This window comes from Temnothorax curvispinosus, unplaced genomic scaffold, assembly GCF_003070985.1.
Source record: "Temnothorax curvispinosus isolate PA1 unplaced genomic scaffold, ASM307098v1 QBEX01001795.1, whole genome shotgun sequence".
Lineage (NCBI taxonomy): Eukaryota > Metazoa > Arthropoda > Insecta > Hymenoptera > Formicidae > Temnothorax > Temnothorax curvispinosus.
In genome coordinates, this window is record NW_020211575.1 from 1,902 (window position 1) to 27,340 (window position 25,439).

A 25,439-nucleotide genomic window follows, 5' to 3' on the forward strand; every position below is an offset into this window, starting at 1 on the left:
CAAATGATCGCCTCACGACAAATTTTTGCCGAGGTAGTATCCGCCTCGAACTTGTGGGAAGATGCGAGCGCGCGCGCCGCTTTATATCGACAGGGCGAAGATAGTAAATTCTCCGTGACAACTGAGTACGCCTCTTTCTAGAACTTTGCACGCTATTTCCGCCCCTCTAAAGATATCTGCTCGCGTTTGAAGCGCGAAGTTCCATGCCGGTGCGAGTTGTCGCGGAAAGTCGTTTGCAGGCGACAACGCGAACGAGTTGTCAAAGTGGGCGCGCGCGCGTGTGTGGTGTGCGATTTATGTGATTTAACTCGTCACCCTGACTAAGATATTTAACTTTCTAGCACTCTCGCGTACGTCGATCCCGGCAAACTCACGTGGCCAACTCGTAATTGTAGGGTCCGCCGACTGCGCGCAATGAGACGAATACCAGGCTGCGCCGAATGTAACTCGGAATACGAGCGGATCCCAATTTCATTCTAATTTCTAAGCCAAGCTCAATCTATTTATGAAACTCACATTTACTGATTAGCTCGAATTGTTATTAATTTATTAATTCATCAATTAACAACCACGAATTAATTATACCTTTTAAATGATTTTTCTAAATTATTGAAGATCCGACTTTTAACGAACAGAATTTTTGTCGAAATTTTTTTTCAAAGGTTCTATTTTTATTTTACAAGCATGACTGAATGTTATATTTTTAGTAAATACTGTGTAAATTCCGTTGGAAATTTTTAGGTGTTTATTTAGATTTTTAGATGAAATTTGTGTTGTTTGAAAGCATTTTTCTTTCTACAATATTCATCAGATGTTCAAACTTTCTTTATGCTTATAGCAGGTTCTATTTTTGTTTATAGGAAATAAAAGGATGAAAGTTACATGCAATATGAGATAGAAGATCACTCACATAAAACCGTCCCAAAATACAAAATACAGTTAACAAAAACTTTTTGAGGCCGGTTTTATGTATGCCAATCCGTACTTATTTTATGAAAGTTTTTCACTTTTTTCAATACCTATTCTTTCAAACCTGATGTTTAAAATAAATAACTCTTAATTTTTCCTTATGTTCATACGGAAAGATTGTCAGAAAAGACAAATAAAAAAGAGCCAAATAACATACAGTATTATTTACATTTGCATCTAAAAATATTCTAATACAGCGCGATTCAAAAATTCCTTTTCCAAGTTCAACTAATGGAATTTTTAGGGAATTTTATAAAGCAGACACTCTGGAAAATCATATAAGACTTTTCTACGAAGCGAAGCGCGTACAAACAGCTTGTAGAAAACGCATTTTGTGAGCAGCAGGGAGAAAAAAGAGGAAGAAGAAAAGATTATCGTCGAAGGCAGTCGACCTATCGGATGGCGGATCGTCGGACGTGTTCGAGTCTTCGACTCAGCCGTCGTTTTCCTACGGTTCCCGGATACATATTTTCCCTTTATTTCCATCGAAACGCTCCTACGGACGTACAATATAAACCTGCCGACTTGGCGGCCTGCCATTCAATTCGCGGAAAATCGGCGTGAAAGCATGCACATCGCCGCGTTTGCGGGAAGAGAGAAAGAGAGAGCCGGGCTCTCTTTCTCTCTCGTGCACGGTTCGCGAAATTTTCAAATCGGCATTCTATCGACAGCGGCTCACTCGCCATATGCCGGTGCACCTGATGCGAACGATGGTGGGTAATTAACGAGGGATTTTTCACTCTCGCGGAAAAGGGAGAATCGGTATTACGATACTCGCGCTTTTAATCGCGATAACATTTTTCAGCGGAGAACGTTAGCTTCTAACGTAATTTTATGTTTTTAACGCGAGCATTTTGACGAGATGAAGATACAGGGACGAAGAGTCTGCGAGGAAAGACGACTGAAGCGATCGATTTCTATTTACTTCCCGCGAAGTGCTTTTGGTAGTTCGAGATATCAGTGTCTGCAATGTTTTATTGCGGCAACGTACGTATTTCTAGGATCACCAAAGTACCAAACGTCGACGGAGGTAATGCAATTCCGCTTCGATTTCGGAAACTATTTGAAAAGGGATTGTAATTGAGACGTTGTGTTTAGGATAAGTTCGGAAGTTCGGTGGATTAAATCGTTCTCGCCCTGGCGTCTCGCGAGGATCCTCCCTCCCCTTACCCCATTCCGCGCTAACGCCTATCTTATCCTGCACTGCTGGATAAAATTTGGGAAATTTGCCGTAATCGCAAAACGTATGTCGGCAGGACACCAATCCGAGGACGACGGTTACATGAGCATGAATGGCCGGAAGGCGAAAATGGCGCTGGTAGCATTACGTCCGGTTCCGGATTGTCCAGAGCCGCAGGATCCCGCGGGTGTCTCGACGCAGGAATTCCCGCCACCCCCGGAGGAGGCCGAACGTATCATCTCGACTCTTTTGCCAATGTAAGTATAAAATACGCATCGATCATCTATGTATTTTTTTCAGGCTTTCATTTGTCAGCTACAATCGTGTATTTCATTTACTGGAAAAATTGATAGGAAATACGATGCTAGAAAAATTATCCCTGTGTATAAAAAATAAAAATTTATAATAATGCTTTTATTACATATAGTTATTTTCCAATTGAACATCTAATAAAAATAAAGGTGTGCAAACTATTCGAATACGAATCGAATCTCACCCGATTCTATGATTCAAATCTGGACTATTCAAAAATTTTTTTTCGTACTTAGATGGTTTGAACACGAATTATATATGTATATTGTCAATTTTATAAAATTATATTTCTTGCTAATAAGCAAAACAATACGGTTATATTAATAGCTGCATTTAATGAGTGGATTCAGTATTATAACCGCTCACTGAGCGGCTAAGTATAGCAGTCAAAAAGTTTATTCTTAATTTTTGACATGTCCTGCGACTCTATCAAATTGTAAGTAAAAGTTTGAATATGCGTAAAAAAATAGTATCTAAGCTATGAGTATTGATACTAAAGTAAACTATACCTATATTATTTTATCTTAATTTCTATGAATATAATTGAATAATGTTATTGGATACTACATTAGAGTATTTTTTTATAATTTATCTATGATCTTTCGCTTAATTGTTTCAGTTACTACGACATTAAATAAAGTATATTTTATTACTTTTTTATATTAAATAGGTTTTTATCTTAAAAAGAATTTATTCTATATAATCAATATTATTTTTCCACACCAAATTACTTTCTTATCTGCGTGTTAAAATTTAATCTAAATTATAATTATATTGTTAATTAAAAATTATATTTCAACGATTTGATTCGATTTTATTCGATTCGCTTCGATTTGGATGAAGTTTTGTTGATTCAATTCGACATAAAAAATCCTTGATTCGCACATCTCCAATATTTAAATCGATAATTCTTTTTTGATTTTTTTATCTTATTCTCTATTATTTTATTTTTTTGAAATTTTGAAGAGTGAGCTACCTATAGTATAATATTTATTGCGAAATTTTGAATGCATCGCAGTTTTCTGAATAAATAAAAATTGAATAGAAATGTCACTTGTTGATATATTTCTTCGTTGAAAAAGCTTCAGTTGAGAAGCATACGTTTCGTCATATCTGCTGGAAAGGAATCGATTGGAAATGGAGTGTCGATTGACTGCATTTCCTGGTCTCACAAGTCTCACATTTTCATAGACTTTGTCTCTATATCTTGTTTGTCAATAAACGTACCTACCTGATTTCATTTAATTCTCGATTCATACCGCGCAACACACACACTATACACGCTGCATTTGTAAGGGAGGTACAAAGCGTAATTGTAGTACGAGGAGAGTAACGGATTAAGTGTTAAGCCGCAGAGTTAATTTCACAGTACAACGTACAATAACGAGGTGAAATTCAAATCCACGTACAAAGGCGTGTACAAAGTTTTGATATCTTAGTGAGAAAACGCGTGGTGAGATAAACGATAACGCAGAAACAGTAATTCGTGCAGCGAGACCAGTAATGTCGCGTATGACTCGAGCACCGTAAGAGTAAAATCACACGCGACACGTAGCAAACGGGAATGGATAGACAACCCGTAGAGCGAACGATACGTAACGTGAGAAAACCGGTAATAAGATACACAGTTGAGAAACGGGTGAAGGAACTGGAATGACAAACGCATAGACCGTTCACTGCGATTGATCCAATCAAACCGCGCGGAATATTGGCCCCGAAAGAGAATACAGAATATGATATTAAATTTTCATCAACTTCGCATTTTGACTAACTATCCAGAACACCTTAAGACGTCTTAAGCAGTACTGCATGACGATTTTTAAACGATGCAAAAATTTACAAATTGCGTTTTTACAGATTCGAGAATATATTCTCGACATTTAGAAGGGTGAGATCGTGCGTGGAATGTCACGCTTCTCGTCGAAAAACTCACAAGGCTGTAAATAATTTCGCTCACGTACCAGGCAACGATAACTCACGGAGTTACTCGGCCTCGTCGGTCACGAAGACCCGTGGAAGACCCGCGTCTATTTAAATTTCTGTCCGTCGTCTTCGTATCTGCGGGTCCTCTTCCGCGTTTCAACGCGTTCGGGGGACTGAGGACGGTCTTCCGTTTCCGTAATGAGAAGGTGGCGGCGCCGGCGTTTCTTCGTCGCGCTTCTTCCGCCGCACGCGCGACGACTTCCTGAACTTTTTCATATCTTCAGGTTTAGTTCCGGACGTAACTTTCGTTTCATCAGGAACAGGTATCGTTTTCGCCCGGAGTCCCGTCATCGCCGTGCCTCGCCAACTCCATTCGCCGTTACCTCAAACAAGCCTAGAGGACTAAAACCCTCTCGCAAGTCCCGGATGATTAGAAGTTAAACTCTCTCTTTCTATATTCGTACTATTTTCGCGCAACTCCGATTGTCTTCTCCTTGACAAAGATGAGATGTGCTGGGAGTGCAGTTTTGTAGTTTCGTAGTTTCATAGTTTCCATTCTGCAGGCTCGTTCCTTTGGAAAACTATCGAACCGATTTCATCGATGGTTGATTCGTTTGTTCAATTCGCCGTATAATTAAAAACCGATGGCGTTTTGAAGATTTTCCCAGATACTTGTTTCACCGCAAGCGAACAAACGCAGCCTTCTTTTTCTGTATCCCACTGGTCCGTGTAGATGAAATGCCTGTTCTTGCGCTGGCAATCGTTTTTAATTATATAAAATTAGAGCCGAGTGGTATTACTTCGACAAATATTCCCGCTTTTATCTTATATACTTAATCATATAATGCGAGCATAATAATACTGTTTTGCAAAAGACTTTTTTCGAAACAATTACCTTCTTCTTGTGCAATTTTATGTCAAATAGTGTAATCATTTAGTATGACAATATAAAGTACGAAAGAGTTCGAATAGTACGTTACGGTTGGTCCAGTTTAAATTAATTCTTCGTATGCAATTTCTTTATAAAAGCTTTTGCAGCAGCGAGATATTCAAAGATTTTCCGATTCTAAGACGATCGAATCCACAGCTGTCCTTGTTAGCCGCGGCCTTCGAGTCCTTAAGCCATCGACGGCAGCCGCAACGTCCTCGTTGTACTTGTCGATCCTAATCACCACGTTTCATGCCTATTACCCGTTCTATCGTGAGAGAGAAACGCCTTCACGGTCTGTGAAGAGCATTCGAGCATTTTCCGCCGTTCTCGAGATGCAGATTGCGCCTTCCATCGAAAAACCTCCTCTCTGTAGAGTGGCCATCATTCTGACAAAACGTTCCTCTCGTCGCAACCGTTGTCGTTCTCGCCGTCGTTGACGCAAAATGAAAATCAGCGTGACTCTTCCTTTGCGCGCCGCACGGCGGTAAACTTGTTACGCGCGAAAGAGGCTTTCGTTTTCTCGCAGCGGAAAGTATCCGCGGAAACTTGCATAGCGACTGGCAAGCTTCTCTTCCCGCGAACCGTTTGTCTTTTTTTCTTTTTTTTATAAATCACTTTCCTTCGTATCTCGCGATTATGCACCATATTACGTCAACAGTATAAATTTGCCTTGTATATTAGATTAATTAGGTACATAAATATATCTATCGTATCTCCGTGCTGAAGTAGTTCTATTTATAAATTAGTCGGGGCTCACGTTAATTATCATAACCGAGATAATGAAACATAATGGAACTGCTGGATTCACCGGAAATTATACGGCAATATGTAGTTTCGTTTACAAATGATCATATTTCGCGGAAGTTAAACATCCGAGTTGCAAATATCAACAAAAGGGCTCTTAAATAATGCGATGGATCGCATTTCTATGCGGATTGCCAAGGAAGGCGGTGCTTATCGAGCAACGACGATTAAATGGAAATCGATCAGGTTTGCTTTTCAATGTCGACGTGTATTATACTCTTTTCTTCTCGAGTCAAACGATCGATGGCACGATTGAGACACAATGCGAAAAGCCCACGAATATCGAAAATTTGTATGTATAAATTGTGTGATTTAATTTATTCCTATATATAATTTGCCTGCTTAAAAATAAAGAACGTCAAAGACTGACTGAGCAGCGTTATCGCAAATATAACAAAAAAATTATAAGTAAAACTGTACCTAATTTAGATATAAATAACAGATTATTATTGAACCATTCATGAAGAAAACCATATAATTTTCATCTAATAGTTTGTTCAGCTTGGACCGCGATAAGTCCGCGGATTGATTGATGTTAAAAATAACTACACAAACAACGATATTATTTTTTAAATATTTTGTTTTTACATGACGCTTTTACCACAAAAAACTATAATTTCATTAATATAAGTTTATTAGTAATATTTTTTACCTAAATTGCAAAAATTGTTTAGTTCGCGGTTTATTTAAAATATATCGCATATTTCTTTAATCCAAATTTCGTTTGCACACATTCAACGCTGTTGGTCGAATCTGACAACAACCTTAGCTTGCGAAAGAAAAACGCAAATGGATCGATTGTTCGTCGTAACAGTGAAGATAAATTTCTGCCAGATTTATTCCCTTTCCGAAAGTTCCCTTATTCTTCTTCGATGCTTCCATGACTTCGTTATTCGGCAGCACAGGTTGTCAAAATTTACGCATTTTTCTTCGGCAACTTGATAACTTTGGGAATATTTGAAAGAGGGTTAAAAACTTTACTCCCTCCGTAGAGCTATAAACGACCTACGCCTACGCGATACCTTGATGATGCATTGTCACGCTTGTTTTGCAAAGATTCACGTTTTGCAAGCGTTGCGTGCGTCACTTGAAAAAAATCGCAATTTTCGCGCTCGAGACGCGTTTTATTCACGCGATTTGATATCGGAGCAAGCATTTTAGTGGGGTCTGAAACGGGCCCCCAGTGTGCTAGCTATGTGATTCTGGTGAAGTGTGCCAGCTAAGGGTTAAGGGATTTCCAGGTAACGGAATGTAAATCTGATTTTAAAACGAACAAATTCAAAATGAAATGAATATGATAGAAACCTAAATTTTAAAGAATTTAGATTTTTTCAAATTTTATAAAGATTTTTATGTGATATTTTTATATGATTATTCTTTTCTTTAACTTACTTTTTTTATTTCTTTTCTCATTGTTTTATCATTTACTTTCTATAACATCAAAACTTTTTGCAAGAATTTTTTATATACTTTCTATTTAATTCTACTTATACGTATAGTAATCATGTAGTTAAAAACACTTTCTTACATTTAACTGTAAATTAAGAAAAAACTTTTTTTAAAACAAATATGTTGTTAAAATGATATGTAGCTGTATCGAAAAAATAATGTTAAAAATATCAGTCGTATCAATATTTCATCGACGTTTTAACACTTAACAAACTGATCAAATTTACCCCGATATTTTACGATGTTCCTATTACGTGTCAGAAGTATCGGAAACATATTCATCATCGTCTATTTTATAACACACGTACGCCGTACTCGTTTGCAAATCCCATTGAGGGCGATAAAATGAGATGAAAACTGACACAGGGCGCTAAATTCAACTAGATTTGATATATCCGCGTTTTAATCCCATTCATTTTCGCTTCGTTTGTCGGCCAGGGTTTCGCCAGGAAACTCGTCAAAGAGGAATGTCGTGGGCCAGGCTTCAGAGCGACGAAATAACGTCAGCGGCCGGCAGCAGTGGATGGTCGCCGTGGAGGATAGCATGCGTCACGGGAACGCGGTTACCACACAGACTACTCTCGTGAGTATCTTTTCGTTTTCTCTCTTCTTTCGTTTTTCTCCCCTTCGATGGCCGCTGGTAAACTCGGCTTGCTTACAACAAGCCGGATCGCAACGTAGTACGTAACATAGATTGGCGCCCGGGCGCTCGTAATCTCGCGACTTTCTCGTCGGCGTTCGTCGTAACGATACCGGTTTACGAGTCGACCGCGTAAAGTCGAAACTACCGCGCTTGATAAGCCCGATTCGAGCGAAGCTCCGATCTATGAGCTATTGAAGATTCCCCCGTGATTCTATCGAGGTTCGTACTTTACAGGTAGAATCGTATAGAAGACGCCTCAATTGTTTTATCACGGGCGAATTGTGATGTATTTAGTAGAGGGTGTCCCAGGTTTCTTTAACTCTTGAGGCAATTTGAACCTGAGATTGTCGCGATGAAAACGTCGAAGCGTCGATAGTTTCGCAATTATGAGCGATTAAAAAGACAAATGGCTTTTACGCTTACCTTTTAAATATAAGGAATTCTTATTATTCGCTTAAGTGTGAGTAAAATTACTTTGTTAAAGACTCTAAGGCCGGTATTCACAGTCAGATCTTATTTCAAGACCGTCTTAAGTAATGTTTTAAGTTGCTAATACTGCCATTTGATTGGCTGATGAACGAAATCTTAAGACTGCCTTTGACCAGCCTTATAAGACGATCTTAAATATATGTATAAGATCCGACTATGAATACCGGCCTAAGAAATAAAGTTCGCTTCGCAGTAATTATGTATCTCAATAAATAACGGACTTCTGTATCTCACTTAATTTTCTGCACGTTTTACTTAAACGGAATCTTAACGTGAGAGATTTGATTTCGAAAATATTTTCGTGGATTTTCGGGGCAGCCTGTCGTGACTTGTTAAATTTCGATAGCCGAAAACTCGCCACCAGCGGCCGTACGGCTGGGAGAACGGAACCGTGGAATCGTTGCGGTTGGCCCAACCACCCAGTCCGCCCAGCAAATTCGCCAGTTTGCCGTACGATGGCAAGGTGTCCTTCAACTGGATTCCGCCGCGTACGAATCCGAGCGCAGTGGAGAAGCACCGGGAAGTGCGTCGCCGTTCCTCGGAGGACTGCCTGGAGGACGGAAGTAACGGTCGCCAGCGGCAGAGCAGCCCCGATCGCGCCGGCCATCACCTGAGGAAGCCGCAACGCCAGCAGAACGAGATTATGAAGTCGAGCAGCGTGGAGGACCGTCTGCTGATGAACCGATCGGACAAGGAGTCGACGCGACGCAGTCGCAACGACTCGGACTCGAGCGAGGGCCGGTTCTCGAGAAATTCCGAGTCCGAGAGTCGGTCGTCGATACCGCGTTCCAGCTCGGTCAGCGTCGAGCGATTCTCCATGCGGGCCAACTGCGACTCGTCAGACTTCTCGCGCGCCAACTCCACGTCGAACGAGCGCTTCCACTCGGACTTCTCGATCGCGGTGGCGAGCGCGAGCTCGAACGATCACGTTTCCGTGCCGACCTCCGAGCCGTTTTCCATACGCAATCTCGACTTCGTTTCGTTCGCGCTGCCGCGCGCGGACTCGAGCGAGCGCTTCTCAGCGCCCACGTCCGACCGTTGTTCCGAGGAGCACTACTCCGACCTGTTCTCCACACGTAATTCCGACTTCTCCGCGCGAAACTCGGCCGACTTTAGGACGCAATCCGAGGAGGAGCGCTTTTCCGACGACTCCCTGGAGGAGCTACTGCCACCACCGCCGCCCATCAGCAAGAGACACTCCATCGCGTGGGAGGTCTCTCTGGAGGACGATCCTCTATACGCGCCCGGCAGCACCAAGGTTGTCGGCAGGAGACGACGAAAGAGCAGTGATGTGTCAAGTAAGTGCCTTTCCTGCACCATTTTGCAATTATGATAATAACTCATTATTTATTGTCGTAATTGCAAAACGGTGCAGAACTTTTCTATTCAATTTAAAATCCTCTCTACCTACCCTCTGTAGGTGTGACACTTATTACCAGACACTCTGTATATATGTCATACCCTGTATGTCTACAAAGTTTGTCTCCCCCTATATTTCGGAAACGGTTCAAAATTATGAAAAATTGCGAAATACGTGTTCAATCATTTCGAGGAGCTACTCATTTAAAGGGGTTGGGTTGCCTGCTCTCCACGTATTTCGCGGGTTTTCACTATTTAGAGCCAAAATATAAGGGGTGGGGACAGACTTTATAGACACTGTATGTGTATGTATATATGTATGTATATACATGTATATACACAATGTTACATTATCTCTATCATTAAATATTGTTAAAAGTTCTTACAGAAATTGACTTCAAATTTAGGAAACCGGTAAAATACTTTATATTTAGATTTTTCTTACGACTTTATTTGTAATTTTTCGAAATTCCATTATAATAAAATATTCTGAAGAGAGTGAAATTGTATTTCTTATAAAAAAAACTACGGAAAATGATTATTCTCTTCCTTGCGTTTGCAAAAAGCTATTTTTTTGAGTTGTTAGTTTTGACTTGCACGCATTGCATATTATATGATTAAAGGAATCCGTCTTTTGGAAGAAAATTCGTGTTCCCTCAATTTTCACGCACTTAGAATTTTTTATAAGTATTGGCAAATCGCTGTTGAACCCACTAAACTCGAGATAAATATAAATAAAAATATAAATAAAATTATTTTTCCGTCCGAGTTTTAAACAAATTCAGACAATATGAATTATCAAGTTTTATCTTTATTTGTTGTATTTCATTCTATCTGCCGGTTTGCAAAATGAGCAGCAGGAGGTAGGAAAGAGGAAAGGCAGGACGAGATACGGTTGATTATGTTCCAGGTGTAGGTTCCGCATCCAAGCTGCGCGATTTTGACGACTGGCAGGATCAGCGACTGTCGACGACCGACGACGACCTGATCTCACCGTACTCGGACTCGTCCACGAACGATCTAGATCAGATACGGCCGCAGGAGCTTACGAAAAACGGCACCTACGTCATACGACGCGGCCGTAAGAAGGAGCGCAAAGTTTTGCCGAAAACGCCGACCAAGACCAAGAGTCTGTCCTTTGAGAACGGCGAGGAAGGGAGCCGATTGTCGGATGTGAAGCGATATTCGAGTACCTTCGACAACATCAAGAGCCTGTTAAAGGAGGGTAAGCTGGAGGGTCTCGATGAGCCGCCGGCGGAATTCGCGATCCCGGTGCCGCCACCGGACCTCATCCGGGTCGTGTCGATGCCGGCGATCAACAACGACGCCAGCAATCGGGCCCAGTTGGAGATCACCGTGGAAGAAGAGGAGGCGTCCGACATCTCGGATAAGGACAAGGAGCACGAAAACATCGAACTACCTCGGTTACCGCCGTCGCCGATCGAGGACGATCAGATGGGTCTCCGTCTGGACCGATCGAGAGACTGCAACGGTATCCCAACGGCGCCTAACTTAGCGGATCTGGACATTGGCAGGTCGTCGACGAACAGCGCGCTCGCCGAGACGACAACGAAGAAAAAACTTGCGAGCGCGGTGAGCGACGAGCGACTGGCCTCTAAGATCCCGGTGAACTTGCTGATAGAGGATCAGATCGTGAAGAAAGCGCTCAAGGAGAATCGTCGTCAGCTGGAGAAGGTGAGCGACGCGATCAAGGAGATCGAGAACGTGAAGAACAGCGAGTCTTTCTGCGAGAGCAAACGCTGGCGGAACGGCGACCTGAAGCAGAGCTCGAAGCGAAATAGCTTCGAAAGCGAATTCCCGCTGGTCCACGACGGTCGGAAACCCGTGACGATCGACGGTAGCTCTTACGACGGCAAGACGCGCGGCAGGCAGCAGCAGCAGCAATACAGCTCCGACTCCGAGACGTCCAAGGCCAGCTCGGACGCGGACTTCGCGGATCGGAGGAAACTCAACGGCACCAGCGACGTCGTCTACTCGTCCGGCAGGCGGCTGCGCCAGAATGGTATCGAGAACCATAAGAACGATCAGAAGCAGATCGAGAACGTGATCGACGCCATTCTGGAGGACTCGAAGAACCCGGAATTCCAGGTAAGAGTGGAATCCAGGGGAGTTCCGCGACTCGGTCGCGTAACTCGAATATTTTCGCGAATATGTCGGTCACGCGAGTCGACCAAGCGTTTACCTTGCACGCGCCGCGCGTCGCTTAAAATGCCGCCGCGTAAAGACGAAGCGGAAATAGAGAGTCTTGCCTTTAAGGTATGGGATCGCCGTGGTGCATCTGCGTCGTGAAAAATGCAAGGGAGGAGATACACGGGCGCGTGGTGGGCGCGCGCCGCGATGGTGAAAAGGCGCCGAGCAGCTGAGACCGGAGCGAGCCGCTCCCGTCTATAAATTGGTAGTATTACCTCTATAATATAGGATTCCATTAGCGATGCCGCGCTACGACCGCATTTTTCGTCATGAAATGTGGAGGTACTGAGAGAACCGCCGCGCGTCCGGCCCGGTTCCTGCACGCGAATCCGTTTTTTACCGATTATTCCCACGTAATTAACTCCAACGAGAGATTTTAATTTTTTATCACATAACGTGTATCATCCAATGTTAGACCACGTATCTATTAGTATCTTTGACTTGTGCTCAGTTCTCACTGGAAACATTTTAAGTAATTTCCTAACATTTTAGTTTTCGTAAAGTTACGGTCGTTGAACGTAGTGCGGGCACATAAATCGCGATCGTAATTTCTCGAGATATGTCCACGTTTTAATTAAAAATCTAAAAAAGTAACAAACACAATCAATTGCGGTTACCGTTGTCTTCGATCTGTTGAAAGCAATGAAAGCATCCCTCGAATACAGAGCCGTGAACTACCTCCTGTTGATCCATTGCTTCAGTGAAAATATCTAACAGACTCGCTGAATAGTCATCGAGGTGAATGGCCATTCATATACATATATCTCCATCGAGGGTCCTTCATCGATTAACAGGTTCTGAGTCAAGCTAGTTTCCATTGAAAATTTGCATCCGCCAGCTCTTTAGAAGCTTCTCATGTCAATCTGAAATTAAATCTCGACCATATATGTATCTCTCAATATTGTTCGACGAGGCGTATACAGGACGTTATGAAAAAAAGGTTCAAGACTTGTAGAGTAGATAGTAGTGGCCAGTAGGCTGGGTGAAAAATGCTGAATGAACATCGTTCGAAAAATCAATTCTATCGGAGGTAGAAGCGATTTTCGAGATTGCTAGAGCAAGCGATTTGCTTGTTCCTATCATGTGATGTGAAAACAGCGGATTATTTTACACATTTTCACTCTGATGTTTACAAAAGCTGTGCGAGATTAAATTTTTCAATTTGGAAACTTTCCGCATGGAGATGTTATGCAGTTATAGTATTTCTATGGATACGGTCATCGGTCACGCAAAAGTATACGGTCGATTGCTCACATATTATTGTCTTAAGCTATCCAAAACTTTATATGGTTTGATTGATTAATTATTAAATATACTCTTATGCTATTATTTAACATAAAATCGTAACATACGATTGTTCGTAAAACATGTTAAAAAGATAAGCATGAGCTGAAACAAATGATTATTTAAAATTGGAGCAATATGATATTGATGATATTCACTTATAAATCATCATTTTAGGCATAAATTCCTAGATGGAAAGTTTAATTCGAAAGCAACTGTGTCACCAAATAAAAACGATATGTCAGTTATCATCCACATGTTGAACATTTAGTAGAAAGTAAGAAACGCTGCCAGGCGCAATAATACTGTTCAACAAAAAAAAATGAACTTTTTTAGCACAAGAGCGAGAGTAATTTGTTGTCATTTTTTTACGCTAAATGTAATTTTGTTCACCAAATAGAGCTTGTTTTAATGAAACATTAATTTGAATAATTAATCTTTCAAACTTATCGCTCGCGCAAATCTGGCAATCGAGATCGATAAGCCAACTAGATACTTAGATTCAGAGATAGATTGACTTCGCGTAAACTCGTTTTCCTTTTTGGGAATAGAATAAAATCCGAACGTTGCACGATTACATTGTGAGAGGGTGCGAGTTTCCGTGTGGAACGAGTCCATTCGCTGAATGAAATTGACAAGATTTCCTCTCGATTTCGGTACTATCTTCTTGAACCGCTCTTCGCTTCTGAACTGCAGTTGCACTGTACTTTGGCAGGTGAGTGTCGACGTGATGGAGTTCCCGCCGTTGCCGCCCTCGCCCGTCGAGGAAGCTGACGAGGAAAGCTGCTCGGACGTTGGCCAGAGCGCCGTGATGACGCCACCGAAGTCCAAGAGTCACAGCAGCAGCCGGACCGTGGAGTACAGGCCGAGGGTGCCACCCCATCGTATCCCGCCGGTCATCGACCCGAAGGAGCAGGCTTCCTTGAACACCAGGTCCATGGACGCCGGCTTTGCCAGGGGAAGACGCACACCGACCACCAATAATTCCAGGCGAGAGGTGAGTTTGTGTGAAATATTCAGCCGGGAACGTAGCCCTCTGGCCTCCCGACGGGGGCGTTAACAGTCGCGTTTTTCTTACTTCGTCTTACATGCCAACATCTCATGTAACTATTTATACGTATAGCGAAATATTAATAACGTATAGTAATATACATGCTACGTATGCCTTCCAGATACTTTTTTATTTTAGAGTTTTGATAACAGTTTTTTACTTTATTGTTTATTTGCCTTTTCGTTATTTTGAATCTTTTTGACATTTTACTAGTTTTTCTTGAATATTGCGGATAGGCGTAAATACACCCTATTTTTTTTTCTTAAATCTCCAAAAGAAAAAGTCAAACCCGATGATCGTGATGACCAATGTATTCTCGTATCCACCAGCTCAATTATTAAGGCATTTTTCACTTAAATATCTTACTGCGATTGGGGAATTACGTGCCGGTAGACTCTCTTGCTGCAAGTATTTTATTACATTAAATAAAACAGTGTATAGTATAATGACATATAAAATAATACCGATGTATTTAGATAATAAAATAATAAGATACATCAATGATGCATGTATGATAAATTATATATTATATAATAAAATCATGTATTATTTGCATATACGATTATACAATATTCTCTTATGTTCGATAATAACATAATTCAACAAAAGTTTTTTCAAACTGTATAATTTTGTAATTTAAAATAATCTGTTGAGTCGAAGTAGTTCTCTTTTATGAATTTAAAATCTCAATTTTCTCGAAATTGCGACGTGATAGAGTACCATTGAAAGCAGAATTAAACAGGAAAAGCTCCAAGAAATAATCAATCTTTATTTTTCGAGTTTTTTTCAGGGCTAATATACTTATCAAATATTAACCCTAGCTAGCCACACTTATTTTCGAGCCCTTAATTCGTCACACTCTGGTCCGTGAGACCGCTCGACTTTGTCGCGCATTGTCATTTTTATTCTAATTAATATTTTTAAGCTTGTACTGTAGAAATTGGAAATGCAGACGCTGAATCAGATGTTTATGATAATATCAGGTCAAGAAAATAATTTGAATTCAAACCGAACTTATTATAACGAAACTAGAAAATTATGTTATTATGTGAAAACAGAAATACGTTCAGCAGTCCACTGGACCGTATTATGGCGAGCTAGGGTTAAACTGATAACAGATTATTCTTAAGTAGGTAATAATATAATATATCTGTGCTTCTCTTCGCATATATTAATTTCACAAATTTTATTAGCATTTTTATATCTTATATATGTCTATCTACATAATATGTAAAGTTTATAAAAATAATGGCAAAAAATAAGGGAAAATTTAATCTCTCTGTAAAATTTTAATAAACTAGACATCACGGACGCGCGTTACGCGCGCATTATTTATTTTTAATATATTTCACTGTTACTATTACACTATTAACCACACAACTGTCAAAATATGTCATGACAGCCACTCATGACATAAGCGCAACAAGAGAACTAATCGGCATCGCGGAAAAGCGACAACAATATTTCGATAGATTCGAGTACCGATGACATGCCCTTTCAAAAGAGAAGGGAATAGAATCAACGGTCTCTTCCGATGTCTTCCTTAAAAGATTCAATAGAATAATTCAAAAGAGAGAGAATTAAAGTATAACGTTACCGAACTAGAATCAGGTATTTCGCTTATCCCCTTGAAACAATAACGACAGTTCGCTTCGACATCGATATCCTTGAGACGATCTATCTTGCACATCGTCCAATAGTCTCGAATCGGTCTACTTTGAAGATCGCTCGGACGATACGCGTCACTTCTTGTGACACCGGAAATGAACGCGAAGGGAGTGGAATACTTTGCACAGGAGACTAGATCAAAGGCAGGATGACGGGAAATATAAAGGGCGAACGAGATGGCTCTTCCACGTTCACCGTAGATCACGAAACGAGAAACTACGCTTCTGGGAAATAAGTGCAGTCCTCTTCCGCGACCTCCGCACTAATTTTCTCTCATTTTGTTGGCTGGTTCACCGGCATTATCATTCCGGCGGACAAGCATTATCCATGTAACGTTCACGACGGCGGTGTCTTCCTCGGGCATTGCTCGCGGCGGGAAAAAATTTCTGTGTACCAGATGTGTACTCGCACTTTTTAATAATATATGAGAAAGTATATGAGTAATGCGAAAAGTGTGTAAGTAAAATAATACATGAATAAGTGTATAATAAATGTGAAATAATATACAGAGTGGTTTCTAAGTGAGTACAAAAAATTGGGGGGAAATTACATATTTCGTAGCTTATTTTAGAAAGAAAAGGTCCTATAAACATATGCCCTAATCTGCTTTGTTTTCAAAATACAGGGTGTGAAAGTTGCGAAAAAAATATGAAAATTTCGAAAATATGGAAAACATTTAAAGATATTTTTTATTCAAATTTGGTATGCGTACATATGGTGTTAACAACTATTTTCCAGTACTGATGAAACATTTTTAGATCCACCAGGGACGTACGTCTTTGACACTCCGTATTTTGAAAACGAAACAGTTTAGGGCATATATATTTATGGCATATATTTTCTTCCTAAAATAAGCCACGGAATATCCTCTTCAATTTTTTGTACTTACTTAGGAAACACCCTGAAAAAAACATGATCTTGATGAATCCTGGTTAAAAGTGTTCGTTATCGCGCGTTAATCCATGTTTACAAATCGGATTACAAATCGATGATGCCATACAAGTCATCAGACACATTGATGTGTTGATTACACAGTTATTGGTGTGCATCGCGAGACAATGCGGTTTTCCTTCGTTCGGGACCCAATCTTTCCGAATATGTTGGACCCTCTCCCTTGCGACAGACACCCCTTGGAAAAAGCGGGGAATGAAAACGTGGAGAGAACGGTTCTTTCCGCGCCGTTGTGCGTCGCGTGCGCATTGTCTTGTCCTTCCCGTGGACCGTTGGGAGGCTGCGAGTGGATAAAAGAGGGATGGCTCCCCTTTCCGGAGGGAGGGGGAGGAGAGGAGCAGAGGGAGCCAGAAAGGGACACCGGTGAATGGTGGACCCGAGCGCGCGCGTATTCCTATGATAAATAAAATGTCCACGTCTATCCGCATTGTGCATAATGAAAAGTAACAGCTCGAGCGAGGGCGACCGTGCGTGCATACACACACGCGGGTGCGTCACTCGAGGGGATGCGAGTGCGGGCAAACGCGACGAGTGCCTCTGTCGCCGCGCGCGACCGCCAATTCGTCGCCGTATCTTCTTCGTTCGATACAGGGTTTTCGGGAATTTCTGGAATTAAGGGAGAGAGGATACCATTTCATGGTATTTGATCATTTGGTTTAAACAAATTATATATAAGAAGGATCAAAGTTGCAAGAAGATTGACTTTTAAATTATAATTAAATTTCAAAAAGGATTTATTCAGAACAAACCATCGATCAAAAAGTAGCCGATTATATAAGAGAAAGAATAAAAAGGGTGATTCAAATATATTGATCTATTATTGAAAAAAAAGGATGTGAAGGTAGACAGTTCTGACCGATGATTTCACAAGCTATGCTCTCCCTTAAACCCTCTGTCCTTAAACTGAATGAGACCTGCTTTAGTTTGGCGTATATATACTTTAAGGATTAATCATTAACGATGGGATTACGTATCTTACAAGTAGGTTTGAATGTATTGGCGTAGTTTCAAACTCTCTGTGATTACTTCGAAAAATAAAAGCAGTACTTTCAAGTTGAACCTAGACGAAATAGATTCGAACTCTGTATGAATATCTCGAAAAACAATCTATTACTTCCAAGGGGATCCGAAACTGGGTAAATATCGAATCTTTTATGAGTATAACTTTACTAAAAACTTTACGTTCCTTCGAATCAAAACGTTTGTATAAAACACGACAGTTATCTTATTATTTTTATTTTTTATTTTTTTTTAAACTAATAACTTTATTCTTAGAGTTAGAGTATTATTTATAAAAGATTCAATTCTTTACGATAAAAACTACTTACAAGTACATTTCGAATCCTACAGGTACTTATTCTAAAATTCGGAACTAACTAGTCGCGATTGATTACTTTGCAAGTACAATGTATGAAATATTGTTTCTTATGAATATTATCTACTCGAATTTTAAAAAGTAAAACTTAATTATTGGATTTGATTCGGATTTTTAAATACATATTGAACTTGATCCCATTCCTACTAATCATTCTTTCTTTTATATGTTGAATTTTGGCCTCCAAAATGTTTTACACATTACTGGGATCTAGTTACTAGCTATCTAATTACTGACTATAGTCTGATTTATTTTCTACTTAGGTATAAATGAATGAGAGAGAATGCCACGAACTGAGATTTGAACTCAAAGCATACAATTAAATTGTATCTTGCATTTAATTTAAAACTCATCTTTTGACTCTTTAGAATTGTAATTCGATTTGATTACATCTACTGATAATATAAAATATCAAAAAGTTGCAATTGTCTTGATATTTTCTCAGTAAAATACATTTCAGCGTATATCTTATAAGAGTTTAGCACGCTTTTCAAATTTGCTGTTAATCTGGTTTGTTGCAATTTGCTTAAAGCGCCGCGTGTAGACTTCGCGGCAAAGACTTTGTACTTCGTCATACATCTTGAAGTAACGAATCACGTATGCGAAATATAAACGCAGCTGTCGCGGAGAAACATTCGTGATACGCAACCGAGTTTAGACTCGTTACATATTCAAATATGCATCAGCGCAAGCGAGCGCACGGTCGATTCCTTCTGGAATACTTCGTGACAACACATCTTCTAACTTGCTTCCCTGCCCTCAACTTCAAATGCATGTCAAACAGATTTATTCTGTTCCCGACGTTTAAAAATTTTTTTTGTCCTGTGCTCGATCATCGTCCTGCAATTTTTGTCGCGAACGTTGCAACAACATTTTGCATACTACCCGTTTGTTTCTTTTATTTTACATTTATTCATGGAGAATGTTATCACGAAAGCGAAAAATTTCGACATCTCACATAAAAGAGAGAAAAGGGGGGAGGAGGGACAGAAAGAAGAAATATTTTTACACATACAATGGCAAAGCTGGAGTTAAAAAGATACAATCCAAGTATTAATAATGGCTGTGAGAAATCTTTGCATACATATACAAATATGTACAATACTAAAAGATCGATTTTTATTATTATGTAATAATTGCATGTGGAGGGCTGCAAAATAAAAGATGTTTCTTTCTAGAGGAAAATCTTCAATTTATCAACCAGAATAGCTGTCATCCAAAATGAATTTAAATTCGAAAGAATTAAACATTCTTATAACTGATTCAATCCTACATTCGCGATTAATTCATGCGCGAAAAGATGAAGCCGTTGAGGTCCAATGAAATTTCATTTGATCCCTCGATCGAGCCGATACGTCATCGCGAAAGGTCCTTCTGCGGTATCGCCGTGTGCTCTCGATCATCGAAATGACGGACGTTCATTGCTGGAGTGGACGTTTTTTCCGCTGCAATAATTCGCGAGTGACATCAAGCTAGAATAGTATTTCAAACTCCAGGTTGATTTCCCTTGATATTCCTGGCTATTGATACTTGTAACTTTAATAAAACCAGAAAAGATCCGACAAATCTCTGTAATACGTTTATATTTTATTGCAAAGATAAAAATTCATTCATTCAAAGGATCTTAATTGAAAAGGAATATCACGGAAATATTTCAGAATCTTATGGGGGGGGGGGCGCACTCTCTCCTATCCCCTTTTCCCGCCGAATAGTGCACCCCTGGTGAGGTCGATCGGGGAATGGAGGCTTGTCGTAAAAAAAAAACGCAAGGTAAAAGAATCGGAGTGGCGAATCGTGGTATGGTACGAAATTCGGTCGTAATATGGCTGCAAATATTGGCAATTTTTTTCAATGATCCGTTCTTGAAACCGATGCTTGAGCGCAGTTCAAAATGAAAGGCTCGAACCGATACTCGAGGAGTGTAGGATCTGATCGATCTCTGAAACAGCTTCCGAGTATAAAAGGTCTCAATGCAGAGGACTCTTTTGCAGACGAAGGCTCGGAGAGATCACATCGTGTATTCTTGTAATCCTGTCGCAGCGCGAAATGGGATTCAATCTACGCGAGCTGCAATATATTGCAAAACACAATTTTTTTGTTGAACTCTGTACGAGGTACTCTTAAATTACCGCATAAAGTCTGTTCCTTCCAAGCAGACGTTAAATTTTTCTTATCCATAAAATTTTTCTGTTCGATAAGTCCGAGAGTCATTAAAAGAGAATAATGATCAACAGCTGATCCTTATTTCTCAATTAATCTTAGGTAAACTACTTGAACAGAATTTTAATTTGCGGCTTAATTGCCAAGATATTCAACTTTGAAAACTAAATATCGACTTGAAATTCCATTAGAATCTACTCGAAAGCTTTCAAGCACGGTCCCTGAAAATCCATAGATATACTCGATGTAGAAAATGAAAAAGATACGAGAAAATATTACGGATTTTCTCTCACATAGGCGGTATATCTCGGCAATGTGATTTTTAAGAAGATAAACTGTTAAGGCCAGACCTTCTACGAATCGATTATGCGAATCTACGAATAGATTCATCGGCGGAGTCAAATTATTTCTGCGTTATATCCCGTCGTGTATTGGAAGAAAGCGGATATCTTACGCAGCTTGAAAAGGATCCCAGTTCGAAAGATGAAAAGAAGGAAGGAGGAACGAACTGATTCCCCCTTCCTCTCGTTTTATCCCCCTCGTCTTGTATTATCCCTACGATCGAGTATACCCTTCAATCGCGTTATGAGAATCGAGAGACGTATTTCGAGAACGAGGATCCTCCGAGCCGAATGCTCTTCTATAAGACGCAACACGATTTCGCTGTTTACTTATACTTTATACTGTTAAAAGCTCGATTCCCCATAATCCTTTCAATCTTAAACTCTAAATAACACGAAAATAATTCGGTAACTTCTCTTATTGCGAGATTTCCATCTATATATTTTGTCTTTCTGTATGTTGAGCAAAAAGGACTGTGTAAAATCATATGTTATACGTCATTGAGATAAAGTGTTGCAGTCGTTTTGTGCGAAATTAATGTACAATAAATACATAAATCTTACATGTACAATAAATAATTTTTACTTTTAAGATTAACGTCCATCTCGCGATAATTTCACGTAAGAACGTTATCTATCAATCCTTTGTCACGTGATGCGTGCTCGTGCACGTTCCTTACATCGTCGCATCAGCGAAACTTCGTTCAATGAGTTACCTCAAGTAGATAGACAACAAGTAACTTCGGTTGTTCTACAAGAATGAGGAGGGACGAAAGACAAGTTGCTGCGCGGAAAATTTTTAAAAGAAGAGAGAGTAAATTTATATTGTTGCGCACATGCAAATATAATAAAACATATTAAAAATGTTTTTAAAAAAACGCCAAGTATATTTTATAGTATTTTTACGCAAAATTATTTTGTAAATAATAGGAAAACGATCAATAAAAGATTTAGTTTAAAAAGCGCAAATATAATGCTATGAAAAAAAAAATAAAATTAAAATGTAATAAAATTTCAAATATATTTATTAGAATATATTTAAATTTATATTACGCATACACACAAATATACATTCGATTTATTTATCTTCACATTCAGATTTCTGTTGAAACGCGCCTTCGCAATTACCTTCGTATACTGAATAATGAAATGAGAACGGGGGAGGATTTTTAAGACTGCTTAATTGGAAAAGGATGAAACACGCGACGGTCTGGCCGGCGAGCAAATGATTCGATTTCGTTTACTCGTTGTGCGAATAACTAGTCGCGAGCCGATTTCCTTTCGCTTGATAGGAGTCGACTCGACTCGACCTGAGTATGAATAAAAATGAACGCAAACTCGCGTCGAGGAAAGTCGGACTTTCGACGCGATCTTATGTTAATGAAATGAATAAGTTTGTACTTCAACGGGCGCCGAGATTCCGTTTTAATTGGAGCAGACGCTTCCTTAGTGAATGTGTGCTAAGAAATTTTTGTGTGTGAACAAGTTACTCTCTTCTATGAATAGACGAGATGATCTTGTCTCATAATTCTGAAATCTAATATTATTAAAAACTTCGGAAGTAGAGAAAAGATAGTACAGCAAAAGACTTCTTAAAAATTTTGTTACAGTAGTATTCTCAAAACCATATCTTTTTCTCATACATTTTCTTTTCTTAATTCGGGTTCTAATCAAGATTTGTAAACCGCATTATGGAAACGATCAAACAATAAACGTAAATGCAAATATTCGAACATTCGCGTTCATTGTTCGTTGTTCATTTCTAACGTGCTCATCTTTACGCAAATTCTAGATTATATTATTTTATCTGGATTAGTGTGTTATATCAGGTTAGGTGACCTAACACAATTGGTTGATGACAATTCCTCGAAACGATGATGTTCATCGTTTCGAGGAATTTTCATCAATAGGATGTAAATAAATATCGACAAGTCTTAAAGTTTAAAGGAACGCAATTTATACGCCGTCGGTCGACTCGGTATCCCCGTTCAAAAATCTTGCGTCGGGATTCGGGATGCCTTAACGTACCCGGCGGACAAAGAGAAAAGTTTGCTTGGATTATACGAGGAGGACGAAGGGGAGGATAGAGGAACTGTAAAGAGTATAAGGGCAAGGGAGACGAAGAAGTTTGACTGAACTGCGTAAAGTTTTCATTAGGGATATTGACCACCTTTTTCTCCGGTCGTCCTTTCCGCTAGCTTTCACCGCGCCGGCGGATGAAGTCGAGCGTGCAGCCGCGGTAATTTTAATATAACTACGGGAAGAAGGAATCCCGACAAGGGATTTTCGGAATAATCGGATACAAGGCTAATCCGTCGGTTATGATACATTTCCTTGTTGTCTTCACTATCTTAATTAATTAATTGTCTAATCGTCGTGGTTCAAGTAATCAACGATCGTCGGATTACTTGTAGTTCACGTGTATACAAATGTTCCCCATATAAACACTCTTAATCTGGTGGTGGACAATTTCTTAGTGAATCTGGAGACTTTGCCTTTGTAAAAATTTAATGGAGTTTTTAAATTTTAATTACATTTCCCCGATTTTTAACTTAAAATCGAATTTCTCTTTGTCGGAACATGATATCGCTATAGAAAAGAACACTGGCTCATATTACAGGAAACACTAAAATTAACATTATCGCGTCGTTAAATTAGGCTTGCCATTCTTCAAGCATGACTAAGGAAAGGTCAGATTTTTCATGACGAAAACACGGTGCATTTAGTTGTTAATTATTGCCACGGGCGGTCTCGCAATAAAAGTTGAGGCAAGACGAAGCGGCGAACTTTCGCCCACTGAATTTCTAGCATTGCCGCGCCCGGCCGTGCTCGAATGGCGCGATAACAATGATTTACAGCGCAATAATTATCTGTCTTGCTGGTCGTAGTCGAGGGCGGATTCTTACGTCCTTGATGAAGGGCCGACCCTCGTACTCCTTTTTCTCTTCCACTATGTTTTTTTTTTCAAACTGCATTATCAGTAGTGTGCAGCTTTGTTGAAAAATCATCATTTACGTGAATGCTGTTGCGCTCATATAACAATTTCGGTAAAAAATTATTGCAATATCTCGTATGATTACCTTCTGGTAATTCGAACTCGCGGTAATTGTCAGTTAATTGTCCGTGTGTCTACTAATTGTAAGTTTATTTCTACATTCTCGGTTAACGCAGAAAATTACGTTGTTTCTTAGGTAATAGCTGTTTAATTAATAGCACATTTGTGTAAAAGTTTAAAATTTAAAGTAACCGATTAAAAATCCAGATTAAAATTATTATTCGAAATATCTGCTATAAGAAAACCTGGAATTTTCAGGAAATTGTTTTCCATCAAGAAATACAAAGTTTTCGGGGAATTTTCTGTCGAAATTTTTAAAAGTTTTTATCGAAATTGTTTTTTAGATGATTAATTGATTATATTGCGAATATCTAGGTTTATACTATATTTGATTTTAAAGAATTCTCTTTTGCGTTATTTAAATGTGAATATTTTCTTTGGACAGATTATATTTTTTTGTATTATTTTAAAATAAAAAGATGATAATTTTATGCAACATGAAAATGTTTTATGAAAGTTTTTCACTATTTTTCAATATTTTTTCAAATTTGATATTTTTAATTGGCAACTCTTATCCTCTTTTTCATAATCGTATAAATAAAAAAAAGAATTAAAATGTCTGAATAATAATGAAATTTATTTTTAATTTGTCTCTAAAAACGCTGTAAATTTATTTGGAAATAAAAATGTTTAAGTAAATTAAAGAAACTTTTTCCAAGATTTAAGTTATATAGGTACCTACTGTTATTTTATTCCGCGAGATACTTCGCCGAAATATATTTTCTCATTTTTTTTTAAATCGTTCGCGGAATGTCCTTGAATATACAATCAACTCTAATAATCTCGATAGCATCTCTTTAATTTATAATTCTGAGATTAAATTAAGATTAGAATATTATTATGTTCCTCGGTATATCGCTCTAGAAATAGTCTAGAAATAATCTTAATTGTCATTAATTAAATTTTCTTTTGTCTCCCTCAGGTGCCCGTGGAACGGAGAACTCTGCCTACCGATTTACCAGGGCCATCCCGCCGACGACCGTTCACGAAAAGGCACTCGCCATCGGCGGAGGCGTGCTCCTCCGGGGGTAGTAGTACCGGCGGTGGCGGTACCGGCGGGAGCGTCGTTACCGGCACCGGTTCCGGTATGCAGACGTCGTGTTCTCTACCGGAGACTCCGGTGTTCGCCAGAGGCAGCGACATTCCCAGAACGCCACAACACGCCGGCAATCCCACGCAGTCGAGGCGACAACCCGGCTGGTACGCACCCACTACAGCTACCGG

General features: G+C 39.5%; 1 protein-coding gene across 1 annotated transcript in view; it reads left to right on the forward strand.

The window, feature by feature from the left end:
• Positions 1 to 1,938: 1,938 nt before the first annotated feature.
• The window catches only part of LOC112468612, a 57,018-nt gene continuing 33,517 nt past the window's right edge, over positions 1,939 to 25,439 (forward strand). Inside the window, exons 1-7 of the mRNA XM_025037871.1 lie at positions 1,939 to 1,999; positions 2,226 to 2,406; positions 8,007 to 8,151; positions 9,047 to 9,998; positions 10,970 to 12,168; positions 14,270 to 14,551; positions 25,138 to 25,439. Coding sequence (XP_024893639.1) covers positions 1,939 to 1,999; positions 2,226 to 2,406; positions 8,007 to 8,151; positions 9,047 to 9,998; positions 10,970 to 12,168; positions 14,270 to 14,551; positions 25,138 to 25,439 — 3,122 coding nt within the window. The remainder of the gene's footprint in view (positions 2,000 to 2,225; positions 2,407 to 8,006; positions 8,152 to 9,046; positions 9,999 to 10,969; positions 12,169 to 14,269; positions 14,552 to 25,137) is intronic.